Source organism: Periplaneta americana, chromosome 16, assembly GCF_040183065.1.
Source record: "Periplaneta americana isolate PAMFEO1 chromosome 16, P.americana_PAMFEO1_priV1, whole genome shotgun sequence".
NCBI lineage: Eukaryota > Metazoa > Arthropoda > Insecta > Blattodea > Blattidae > Periplaneta > Periplaneta americana.
In genome coordinates, this window is record NC_091132.1 from 111,735,275 (window position 1) to 111,749,285 (window position 14,011).

At 32.6% G+C, this 14,011-nt stretch overlaps 1 protein-coding gene across 1 annotated transcript in view; it reads right to left on the bottom strand.

The window, feature by feature from the left end:
* Nucleotides 1-14,011, bottom strand: part of LOC138691076 (chaoptin) — a 257,907-nt gene that overhangs the window by 11,911 nt on the left and 231,985 nt on the right. Inside the window, exons 6-7 of the mRNA XM_069812767.1 lie at nucleotides 13,400-13,518; nucleotides 1,442-1,588 (exon numbers count right to left, since the gene is read on the bottom strand). Of these exons, the coding sequence (XP_069668868.1) occupies nucleotides 1,442-1,588; nucleotides 13,400-13,518 (266 nt within the window). The remainder of the gene's footprint in view (nucleotides 1-1,441; nucleotides 1,589-13,399; nucleotides 13,519-14,011) is intronic.

Below are 14,011 nucleotides of genomic sequence, written 5' to 3' on the forward strand. Positions count from 1 at the left end.
TCCAGATTCATGATGCGGCCGGAAGATTTGACCAATGGAAAAATCCATGACCCCATCGGGAATCAAACCCGCTACCTTCCGGCTTGCAGCGTTACGTCTTAACTACGCGCCCCTAGGATTTTTGTACGTGCTGATAATAGGGATATCTTATGCAAAGTTTTACCGTTAGATGGCAGGAGCGTTCCCTGAGAGACAACATGTTGTATGGCTATACTATGTCATATGCTATAATTGATTACGTTTCCCGCTTGTTGGTTTTCTGTGCGTGTCAAAATTATATTTATACTTATTTTGTATAACCTAGTATAATTTAATATAATTAAATATTTTCTTACCTCATAATTTAATTTAATTTACAATAAATAATAGCGTAAACTTGTATAATACCGAGCGATAGATACGAGTAAATTGAATATTCATGAACGTAAACGAGAACTTCGAGATCGAGGTGCACGAATAAAAAAATAAAATAGGAAGTTTGTCGAAGGTGAATATTACCTCTTTAATCATTAGTATTGTAAGTACCGTACGCTAAAAACAGGATATGCAGCCACCAATGTGTTTTTTTTATAGAGAAGGGACTATCTAGATTGAATTCCTCGTATTTCTTTCTCTAGTTGCAGAAGATCAAATGCAATGTTTGATGAGACGATATAATATTATCACAATAATATCACGATTATTCGTGTGTTTTGTAGGTTAAGGACATGCAGTTTTGAATACTATTAAGGATGATTTTGAAAATTTGAAGTAAAAACATGGTTTTAATATTATTAGTCTACAGCACATTAAAAAATCATTCACGAAATGGATTTCACTATGGATCGTCCTGGATAATAAACATCCCAGTTAATCGAGAGTTTACTACAAGCGTAAACTGCGGAGACTCCTAGAAGTACTGAATGTAATCTAAGCTAACATAGCTCGCTGTCGAGGTTGCATATGTTTTCATTAATTTTCTTTTCCCTCTTCCAAAATGAAACTGTAGCCAGCAATTCCTTACTTGAAGTAGTTATTTTTGTTTAATAGCTAGCACTTTCGAGGCGCAATTTAATTAGTTGAATTTTTATGGTTTAAAGCATATATTCAGAATATTTTGGGACCTGAATGAAGGCAAAAGGTTTCCCTGGTTTTTACACATAGAAACACAACAAAAATTTGGCATTTTGAGTTGTTTTTAAGACTATTTAATGTACTAATACACTACGTAAATCCTCAATGTTTATATACCGGAAGACAAATGCAAACGCAAAGCGCATCCCTCAAAATACACGTGCGCTATCTGTTGGTGCTAGTTCAGGATATCCCTATTGAATTCTCCACATTACTTTCTTTTCGAAGGTAACATTGTAATACATTTTTATCGCTCTTCAAAACTTCATCTTCGGTCGAATTTCAAACCATGAATATAGGATCTAATGGAAAGCATGGTGAAACTTACAGTTCTTAGAGCATTCACACTGAGATCCAAGTCCTTGAGATGGGCGAGTCCCAGGAAAGTTCCTGGTGCAATGTTGGCTATATTGTTGCGGCTTAAATCCAGCTGCTCCAGTTCTGGTTGTGATGCGAGATTTGCGTTCTCCAAGGTCTGCAATGCATAAAAAGTAGCACATTGTAGTATGGAAAGAAATAACAGCTCTCCGCTTCATAACTCTAACCATGATGCCAAGTGGGTAAATCTCAGTATGCTCACATCCGAGTAAAATAATTTTAACAGTGTTACAAAAACTGAACAGTTGTAGCATTTGGTCCTAATTTTCTTTACTTTCACGTTGCTACAACAATATGAAGATTTAGTCATAGCTGAAAGCCTAAATTTAATTACCCAGATATGCCTACTGTCCTATTAAAAGGACAGTGGTCAATGTTTCAAATTACCCTCTCTGCAGTTAACGCATTTGGTTTTTCACAGGTGTCACTATTACTGGTCTTAATTAGAGGCTTGCTAGGTGTGGTAAGACTGGTAATGAGAGTTCTGGTCACCGTTGAGTTTGAGATGTGGACGCGAGAGTTGTTCGTTTATTTCAGCTATGGCATCTGAGACGCAAATCAGATATGAAAGTTAAATATTGTTACAGTACGAAATTATTTAAAAAATTGTTGTAGATCAAATGACTCCTAATAAACATAAATATAACGTGAAACCGCAATGCGTTCGAAATATCTATTCATTGCGACATTACAATGACGAAAACTTAAAAACTTATGTGTCCTTTTAGAAGGACAGTTGGCATATTCCCATACATTTCGAAATTGTTTCGCTTTTTCAAATCTTAGTGGATTTTCCGTGTATAAAATGCTATCTACGTTTGAAAATTATGCTACGAGTGAAATTTCATCTCAGATACAGACATATCGCTATAATGCAGCCAACAAATTCCACTGAAGATGTAACAGACGAGGATTCAGAGGACAACGTGATGTAACACCTACTAATCTATCTGGTTCACAGCTTGCAGCACGAGCAGAAATATTTTAGCATAGCCTTTTTGAAGAGGAGGGGGAGGGTTTAGGATTGGGGTGACAAATTTGTTGCGTGAAGAGCAGACGCAAAGTCATAGCAATGTTTCTGCGAACACAGCAAGATCTGAATACTTTCAAGGGAAATATTATTCCGGGGCCGGATATCGATCCCGGGATCTTTGGCTTAGCACATCAACTCTCAGCCGACTGAGCTACCTGGGAACTACACTCGATACCATCTCAACTTTTCCCTTTATATCCACATACCTCAAGTGGGTTGACAAGACACCTGAAAGCCAACTTTGAGTGCACACAAACTCTGTGTGATTTAAATTGTGGTTTTCTGTTAACTACCACATATATATCATGCAAATCTGGCTTTCAAGTATATATATTAACAGAAAACCACAATTCGAGTCACACAGGGTTTGTGTGCACTCAGAATTGGGTTTCTGGTTTCTTGTCAGCCCACTGAGGTGCATGGATATAAAGAGAAAAGTTGAGACGGTGTCGGGTGTAGTTTTTGGGTAGCTAGTCGGCAGAGCATTGGTGCGCTAAGCCAAAGGTCCCAAGATCGATACCCGGCTCGGGAACAATTTTTCCCTTGAAATTATTCAAGTCTGCTTCACAGGGAGCTTTACCTGGAAGCTAGATTTGCACAGCAAGATCTGTTTACAAGTGGAAGACTGGTGATGTTCTGGAGGGAGGTATTGAATGGATATACTGTAAGTTTCTATTGTTTTTCATTTATTATTTTTGGAAGAGGTCTTATTTTCTATCTAAATTGTCATTGTTATAACAATGTAGATTTGAGAAAATGAACTCAAACCTGTCTCTCGACATTGCCACAGCAATTGTTTCATTAAATGTATCGTCCCTTCTCTCCCAATATTAGGCCTACCTCTTCCTCGAAACTTCAACGTTTCTTCGCCTATCACATATTTTTACGTATCAATAGCAGTACGATACTACTCAATAACGATAGCATTCTAGAGTTAAAATGATTGTAGCCACAATGCAGAATAACATTAGTGGTAATAATAATAATAATAATAAACTATAATAAAATAACAGCGTAATAATTTGTTAATAATAATAATAATAATAATAATAATAATAATAATAATAAATTATAACAATTACATTGTTTTCTTTCATGTAAGCATAGTTTACAATTCTTCCTCAAAATGTATGCCCATATGCCTACTGTCCTTTTAAAAGGACACCTGTTTCTAGCTCAACCAGTTACAACTGGAATGTTTTGACGCCATACATGTACTTCGATTATATACTGCATTAAATGTGATTTGTAAAATACACAAAAATTGTAAAAAAATATTTCAGGCATACCTGGGTTAAATCAAGATGTAAAAATATTACTAGACAAAATGATTTTAGTAGTATCAATGAAATGCGCTCCCCAATATTTTCAATGAATATAAAAGGATATGAGGTCGGAGTACATAATATATAGATAATATGAAATTCAAAGAAAGATTTGGACTAACCTGGTTCAGACTGGAGATTAACAAATAATAGAGGTAATTTACCTCAAGGCACATGCCCATTATGTGGACATAGGGAAGATGATATTCATATTGTTTTTGAATGTCAATATACAAAAGGAATACTGATGAAATTCATAAATGAAAAGTTCCTACAAATGAATAAAGAAACAGCTATAAGAAAACTCATGAATAATAATAATAATAATAATAATAATAATAATAATAATAATAATAATAATAATATTAATAATAATAATAATAACAAAGGCAAATAACTCTGTATATTTTTTGGTAAAAAAATTAGAATGGAAAGAATAAAAGAAATAGCTAGAATTGAATGAGAAAAAAAATGGATAAGAAAAAATGGTTTAGTTTTTTGAATAGTACTATCAATAAATAAAATAAAACATATATACTCAAAAGTTTTAAATATACTAGAACAATGGAAGACTTATATATATGATAGCTGCATATTGCAGATTGAAAAGTGAAGTACATCTTAGCCAAGTGAGCAAAGACTAATTGTAACATAATACACAAATCTAGTCGCAAGTGCAAGATGAAACATTTTATATTAAATAGTTAAGCTTAGAAATTATATTAAAAATTGTACATCTATATGTAAATTATAAATTATATAATGTAAGGCTTCAATGATTACATGTATGCATGTATGTATATATATATATATATATATATATATATTGTCTGTGAACTATAATAAATATATGATATTATTATTGTCATAGCTGAATAATTCAGTAATTATTACTCAATTGATGGTTTCTAAAAAAGGAACAGAGATTCAACTCTTTGTCATATTTAATTGATATTTTCCTAAAAGGGGGAGAAAGCAATGGTGCATTGTTTAGATGAGATTCAGCTTGAGGAATTCACAACTTTTGGGAGGTAGAGTCTATTTACGATTAATCTTAAAGAAGGAGAAAGCAATGGTGCGTTCTTTAGATGAGGTTTAGCTTGAGGAATTCACAACTTTTCGGAGATAGAGTCTATTTACGATTAATCTTATTGGAGGAGGAAGTAATGATGCGTTGTTTAGATGAGGCTCAGCTTGAGGAATTCACAACTTTTCCGAGATAGAGTCTATTTACGATTAATCTTATTGGAGGAGGAAGCAACGGTGCGTTGTTTAGATGAGGTTCAGCGTGAGGAATTCACAACTTTTCGGCGATAGAGTCTATTTACGATTAATCTTAAAGAAGGAGGAAGCAATGTTGCGTTGTTTAGATGAGGTTCAGCTTCAGGAATTCACAAATTTTCGGAGATAGAGTCTATTTACGATTAATCTTAAAGAAGGAGGAAGCAATGATGCGTTGTTTAGATGAGGTTCAGGTTGAGGAATTCACAACTTTTCGGAGATAGAGTCTATTTACGATTAATCTTAAAGAAGTAGGTAGCAACGGTGCATTGTTTAGATGAGGTTCAGGTTGAGGAATTCACAATTTTTCGGAGATAGAGTCTATTTACGATTAATCTTAAAGAAGGAGGAAGCAATGATGCGTTGTTTTCGTCAGTCAAACAGATTTAGATAAAGACTCGTATAAACTATGTTAATTTCTAATTCTTTAACAACCATGGAAGAAATCCAGCTCCATAAAATTAAGTATATGACGTAATATTGTTTGTTGTATGTAGCCTAGTATATCGATAAGCTTGTTTCGTGCCCAACATATTGTGTGAATAGTTTGCAGAACGTCTGTGTATTCGTTTCTCACTATTAGAAACTTTATCAATGTTGTGAAATTGTTTTACAAAATGCAGAATTTCATAGATGTAAAAAATATTGTGCAACTTAGCGACTGATTTATATGTAATTAACCGACGTTGCTATTATTTTATTGATGCAACGCTTAACTATTTATTTTGTCCATTTTCTAATCTCTAGTCTCTCTCACTGAATATTTTAGACCGTGTTAATTACCGGCAAAATAAACTACTCTTTTCACTAATTTGTACAAAGTTAGGGCTGCCACCAGTCCAGCTTTCGGTGAGATAGTCCCAGAATTTGAAACGCTGTCCTTGTGGATGAAGGGTTTGTGGTTTGTCCAACTTGGCAGCCCTTGAAATGTGACAACTCTATACAGAGTGTTGACAATTAGTATTTCCCACTTTTGTATTTTTAATATTATGTTTGAGTTGAAATAGTTGAAATGAATTGTAGAAGAATATTATACCCTTTATTACTTTTAAAAAATTCATAATAATGACACCAGTGCCAGTAACAAAAGAATTGTACCAGCTATTGTTGCAGTAGATAAAATCACATATTACTTGTTTTGTTATTACCAGATCGACTTTGCAGGCCTACAGTGATGCAGTAGTTACTAAGTCTTCATATGGACTATGTCAAGTGCTGGGCATAGAGGGCAAAATTGTTCTCTTCAAGTATGTTATTGATATAATATATAATATAGTTAATGCTTATCCAGACTCGTATTTAGAAATTTCGTCACCATCTTGCGGTATCAAGCACTACTGATAAACTTTTATCGTACTTCATATCTAAACTTCCATTACGTTTCTTAATTTGGATAGAGTGTGAATTTGATCTGTAGTGATAGCGCTACAAAAGACATCTTGATAATTATCTCTAAATAATATTTTTAACATTTGAAGCGTCCACTTGCAAAACTGTCTAGTCTACATCCATTTTTTTTTTAATTTGAGGTAATGGCGGATCTTTATAAATTTCCTTATCGATAAATTTATCTTCCACGGTCGCTTTGAATATCAGCCTCAAATGTGACTTAATTTTTCAAAACTCTTTCGATCCATTAAGTATCCATTTATTTTCAATAAATTTTTATCGTTTTGATAGCTACCACATCTTGTCGCAGAATATTCTTTTTTTAAATTTCATTATGTATTTTTTAATATTAATTTACATTTTCTTTTTTGTTCATTTGAATTGATTAGGATGCCGATATTTTAAATCCAAGATTTGGACGGCTATCATTTCGATGATATTCTCTCTATTTACAAAACTTACTCCTTCCATAGATCAATGTTAACTTTCAAAACTTCCTACATCCTTAACTACTCTTATATTTGTATGTATATTGGTCTTCAAAACTGTCTCCTTCCTAGTTTTGTTTTCTTGTAGATAAGGTCTGTCTTTTTTTTTTTCATTTTCAACATTTTTTATTATAGTTTCTGAAATTATTTTAAACATACCTCAACAATGGTTGTATTGCAGATCCCAAAATCATCTTCATTAATTTCTACTGAAAAGAGGGTCATAATTAAGAAAACTACTCTGGGAAAATGTAATTGTAAAAGGTAAAATGAACTACAACTCCAACAAGGGATATTTCAATCAGTGGTAAAGAGGCAAAACAATTTCACAGATTTTTCCTGAATGTCTTTCACATCTTCTACCTTTGAAACAGGAGAAACTGAATGATGTACAGCCTCTCCTAAAGAAGCATTATGGTGATGATTGTAGAAATTTGCTTAAGAGGAGAGGATGCTATTTTTTAAACTTTTTTCCTATTTGGTGTAAAATATTAATTTTTTGTATGTAGAAAGCTCATAGCTGTAGGAACCGAACCAAATAAAAATATTTTGAAAAAGAATTATTTGGGGGCAAAAATTTGAAAAAAATATACCCAATGCAGAATTGTACTAAAACCGATATATCTAAACCGTTTTTAAAGATAGACTCAATTTTTTTTGCAATGTATTTGCAAAAGCATGTTCTACAAACTGTCTGTAACAGAATTTTGATATTAGTTCCTACGTTTGTAAAATAAACAATTAAAATTTAATAACAATTTTCTGATTTCCTTTCTTGCAAACAAACGGACGTATTTTTAAAATGAAATCAATTAAAAAAATTTTGTTACAGAGAAACTTTTCCGAATTGTCTAAAGAATGTATGTTCTAAATTTCATGCATGTATCTTAAATAGTTCAGAAATTATATTCAGTTTTGTCTGGCAATGTAGCAAAAAAATGAAGTTACTGGAAACCGATAAATGTGCGCGTGTGATTTAAAAATCCATGGCGCAGGAAGTTTAAAAATGACGTCTCAACATCCGATAAGGGCACAAATACCCACAAAATGTTATGCAATTCATTCCACACATATCTAAGAGTATTTTAAAGATTTTTTTTTAAATTTAATTTACCGGAAACAACAATAAAAGTGGGCGAGTGATTTTAAAATCCATAACGCAGGAAGTTTAAAGATGGCGACTCAACATCCGATAAGGGCACAAATACCCACAAAATGTTATGCAATGCATTCCACACATATCAAAGAGTATTTTGAAGAATTTTTTTTTTTTGAAAATTTAATTTACCGGAAACAACAATAAATGTGGGCGAATGATTTTAAAATCCATAACGCAGGAAGTTAAAAAAATTATTTATTTATTATTTTGCTAATAATTGTAACATAAAATATAAAATATACAGAGAAACTTTAGCTCGCCCCTGAAAGAGTAGAACTCGTGCTCAGGGGCAGATTCCTGAATTGAAATTAATAATTATATAATTCAATTATAATTAATAATTATACAATACAATTTGCAATTATAGTATATAAATTTAAATTTACAATTTTTCAATTTTTATAAAATCCATGCATAACTTTTTTAATTTAATACTAGAACTATTCGAATAGACAAGACTAGGATATTAAAATATAAATTTGTTATACATTCTTGGGCCTAAATTACTACTATGATTAAATGCTGTAACAGTGTTGCATTTTGGTTCAAACAATCTTAAAGAATTCATACCTTTTGTTTCATAACTATGAGAATACAATTCAAAATTATTTCGATTTTTATGTATGAATTTTATTAATACAATATAATAAATTTGTCTTACGTTAAGTACATTAAAGTCTAGAAACAAATTTTGAGATGGAAAATGAATAGGTTTATGAAGATATGTTTTAATTATTTTCTTCTATAATAAATAAAGTGGATTAAAATTGGATTTAAATGAGCTACCCCATCCTATAATTCCATACATAATTACCGATTGAAATAAAGTTAAATATATTGTACGTAATAAACTTATTGACAAGTAATTCCTCAATAAAACAAAATAATATACTATTTTACGTAATTTATTACAAAGGTAATTAATGTGTTGGTTCCATTTTAAATGATTATCGAAAATTATGCCTAAATACTTAACTTCAGAGGACTCTTTAATAATCGGACATTTACACTGTATAAGACAACAATCAGAATTATGTAATTTAATACTTAATATAGATGTAGGAGGTTTGTTACATTTTTCAGATAATGAGAATGGAATAATTATGGTTTTATTTTCGTTGATAGAAAGATAATTTATGTCAAACCATTTTTTTATTAATTTAAGTCCATTATTTCAATTATTATATGCATCATACCAGGTTTTTCCACCAAAAAGTAAAACTGTGTCATCTGCATAAAAATAGTGAACACCAGTGAAGAATAGTGAATGGCTACTCAACTTCCGATAAGGGCACAAATACCCACAAAATGTTATGCAATGCATTCCACACATATCAAAGATTATTTTAAAGGTTTTTCTTTTTTTGAAAATTTAATTTACCGGAAACAACAATAAAAGTGGGCGAGTGATTTTAAAATCCATAACGCAGGAAGTTTAAGAATGGCTACTCAACATCCGATAAGGGCAGAAATACCTACAAAATGTTATGCTATGCATTCCACACACATCACAGAGTATTTTAAAGAATTCTTTTTTTTTTTTTGTTTTTTTTTGAAAACTTACCCATTTTTCACCAAAAAATACCATCATTTCCCCTTAAAGAGGAAAACCTAAAGCCTAGATAAAAATGCTATTAAGAGTTTAAAATGTTATACCAAACCATTTCGTAAAAGTTACAAGGAAAATAATAATCCAAAAGTTGGAACACAATATCATATAACAGGGGAGGAAACTCGCCGTGTGCAATCAATGACAATATTACCAACAGGATCCTAAATAGATTTCCACAAAAATAAGTTCCCCCCCCCCAATGAGTACTACACTTTGTAAATAGTATACTTCGTATTTTGTGAATGAAAATGAATGTTATCTTCGATATTTAGCTGTTGAAATCCCATTGTTACAGCAAATAGAAAACGAAGAAAGAGGATGGTTATTGTTGTTTATTCAACTGTATGAAGACAGATCTGAACATCACAAGTGATACCAAGAAGGCACCACTTATGAGGCAACTAGGCCAGGAGATGATGGGGCAGGGTGGCCAGATCCTTTCTCCCTCCATTGCTTACATCGCTCGTTGACTACATACATATTACACTAATCATACTTCAGATGCATACAAACAAATTGTTCTTCCTTGACACATATAGTCAAGTAAGATGTACTGCCTGATGATACTGTATATGTGCATACCAGCCAGAACCTCAATCAGAAGATATAGGGCGGAGGTTAATGTAATACTAATAAATAATTTTGAAATGAAAGTACAGAACCGCTAACTGCAACTGCAGAAGAAATGACGTATTGTAATGGTCTGAAATTCGCAATGGGAGGACCAACGTCGATTCGAAACAAATCCCTTTCAACTTCAGTAGAAATAGAAGGAGCTATAAGAGGTAAAAATGAAAGTGAAAGAAATAAAACGTTAGAGAGAAGTAAATTCAAAAACACTAAAAAAAAAAGAATAAATAAAAATGAAATGGTCAGAAATAACAACAGACATATCAAATTATCTTAAACTCAAAGATCCAGGAGCATCAACTAGTGAAATCTTTTGTAGTAAGAATAACTTCGCTAAAAAATGTATTTTAGAATGCACATAAACCCTCTATTGTTTTTCAAAAGTTTCTTCTATTACAGCAATTGCAAAAAATTGTACCTTTTGAAATGTATTTGACAGAAATATCAAATTCATATTCCAAATGTGTTCAACGTTACTCTATTTCCTAACTATAAAATAAATGTTGCACTACAGAAAGAGTGGTGATGATTTTAGTTTTTCTGAATAACGAGTCTTAATTTGTTTTTATTAACAGTATTATATTAGGCCTATGTCAGGGATAAATATATAATAGGATGCGAAACTGCGGTCAGCACCATCTGGTGGCAGGGGGCTCAAATAAGATGATCAGTGCCCGACGTAGTTCTCTATTTATCCGTTCGAGACGTTGCTCGAGAAGACAAGGTGGCAACCAGAATCTTGCTAATAAGTGAACATAAAGTGATACTATGTGTGTGTTTAAGGAGTGTATGTTAAACAGTGATGTTTATGGATGTTGTAAAAATAGTGTTGTCAATGTATTATAAAGTAATAGTAATATAATAAATTGAACTATCTAAGTAGTTCTTGCAGACTTTTCCATTGCGCTGTGCAATAAATACCCAAAGAATACAATCTCAATTATCTAACCTTTTGCTTTATTTTTTGTCTCTGTCTGGTTATATTTTAATTGGGTAGCGTAAAATAGATCGTCTCTTTTATCTTCCTGTTGGCTCCGGTAAGAATTTTAAGTATAAGCTGCTGTGAGGAATAAAAATGTAAATGTTTTATTTTAAATTGGGTTAGTTTTGAATATCGATGAGGGTGGGAGGGAATACTTTCTGCACAGTTTAACATTTTCGTCACCAGGTGCACTGCTAAATGCATGGAGTAATTAGTTACTCTTTTCGCTACTTGGTGCGCTGCTAGATGTAATAACACCCCTCCGCCCAACAGGTGGCAGCAAGATCAATTTCTACAACAGCGCCTCTATTATGTGTTACGGGAAACTCAGTAAGTTTCGCATCATATTATATATTCATCCATGCCTATGTGATGAAGGGTTTTAGTCGACCCATTATTGTACCTACATTTTATACGAAGGCATTTAATATTTTTGTTCCATATGTTATTGGAATACAGCTCATTATAATTTAATAAACATGAAGTCCGTTTTCATGAGTAACAATATATTATGAAGGTAATATAAAAGTACTAATAAATTAAATATCAGATGCCAACAAATGGGAAGCTGTGCCAACAGCTGGCAATGTTTAACTACAATTAAAATAATTATACATTGCGGCAAGATTACATTCTTAAATCCTCTTATCATGATACGAGCAGTTTAGCCCATAATCCTAGATGCTAACCATGTCATAAAGAATAGAGATTAAGTGATTTTATGAAGATTATTTCGGTTCCGGACAATTGGCCACAGAAAATTGGTAACTGGGACAATTGGCCACAGAAAATTGGTAATAGGGACAATTCGCCACAGATAGACAATTTGCCACAAATAGACAATTTGCCACAGATAGACAATTTGCCACAAATAGACAATTTGCCACAAATAGACAATTTGCCACAACGTCCATTATCCAAAAATGGGACCGTAACAATTTATTTAAATGTGAATTAGTGGCAAATATGATAACTTTCACGTTGTCCTCCGGTTCAAAATACAACAACCACCTTTCTCCTTGTACGGTCTTAGTGTATCTGTCGGCTATAACGTTCAGTTCGTCAATATTCCTTGGTTCAGGTGGTAGGTGCAACTTCCTGGCACGGCGCACAGTTTTTTTAACAGATGGTTTCTTCGGTAGATTCACATTGGCTTCGCTTGCAATACGCTGTAATTCATTTTGAATAATGACAGACGTTGGTTCTCGGGAAGTCCCCGCCCTTGCCTTCATGTTCTCTACACATTCCTTTGCCTTAATCCTTCCCCAGTCTGCAGAATGATTCTTGTGTTCAGACGGTTCTTTGACGACACTGCTTCCATCTTCTGATAACGTGACTGTTGCATTACACCCGCCACGCATGTCACAGCGCCAAACAACTCCATTCTTATTTTCTCTAAGTCTCGTGTACATGTAGCCAAGATATATTAATTTGTCAGAGCCTCTTTCTGATTTTGTGAAGCGAATTTCTTCCGCCATAGTTCCTATTTAGTTTACAGCTTCTGGATTTGTCTTGTGCTACCATAGAAATATAAATTGTTGCGAATTTGAATATTGCCTTGAATTTTAATGTGTGGCGAATTGTCTTTGATACGAATTTCAATTATGTGGCGAGTTGCCTCTGTGGCCAATTTTCTGTGGCCAGTTGTCCCCAACCCGATTATTTCCATTAGTGCGCTTGAAATTCCAGTAAAGGGGATGTTTATACGAAATTATTATTATTATTATTATTATTATTATTATTATTATTATTGTTATTATTATTATTATTGTTATTATTATTGTTATTATTATTGTTATTATTATTATTGTTATTATTATTGCTATTATTATTGTTATTATTATTATTATTGTTATTATTATTGCGAACAATTTGTGTCTTAACACGTCTGTTTCTGTTGTAAATTTATTTTAAAATAAGAAACAGAAATGTTGGACAACAACATCAGGTACATGTATGTATACTTATCTGTGCCATGCATCTTTACAAGTCACTGCTCGTATACTTACTTGGATGAGGTTGGACGACAGATTCAGCAACTTGAGGCCAACAAATGATTTGAGGGCAACACTTGGGTATTCAGATATGAAATTTTCTGATAAATCAAGTAGTTCCAAATTATCAGCACCTGTAATGAGAGAAAAGTTGTTCAAAAATGAGAATCTAGGATATTGTTGACAAAAGAATTGATCGTTAAAAGGCCACAAATCTGGACCAACTGTGGGAAGCAATCCAAAATGCTTGGTACTCACTTCCAGTAGGTCTTTGTCAGAAGTTAGCAGACTCAGTGGGTAAAAGATGTCGTGCTGTTTTGAAGAGTAAAGTATATCCAACCAAATATTAAATTCAGACATGTTGGAGTAGTTTTTCTTATTTTGTAGCAAGTGGGTTTATTATTTTGACCTGGTACATTATACGAGTACATACATAATACAGATATTTTTTTATTATAAAGATTAATACAAATAAAGTTCATTACGTTTAGTTTATGTTGTCTTGTACATTATACAAAATGACTGCATTAATAAAACAATTGTATGTTGTTATCAGGGGCGGCTGCAAGGGGCAAATTTTGAGAAAAATACGAAACAAGAAACAAAAATAATATTAATTTTAATTCG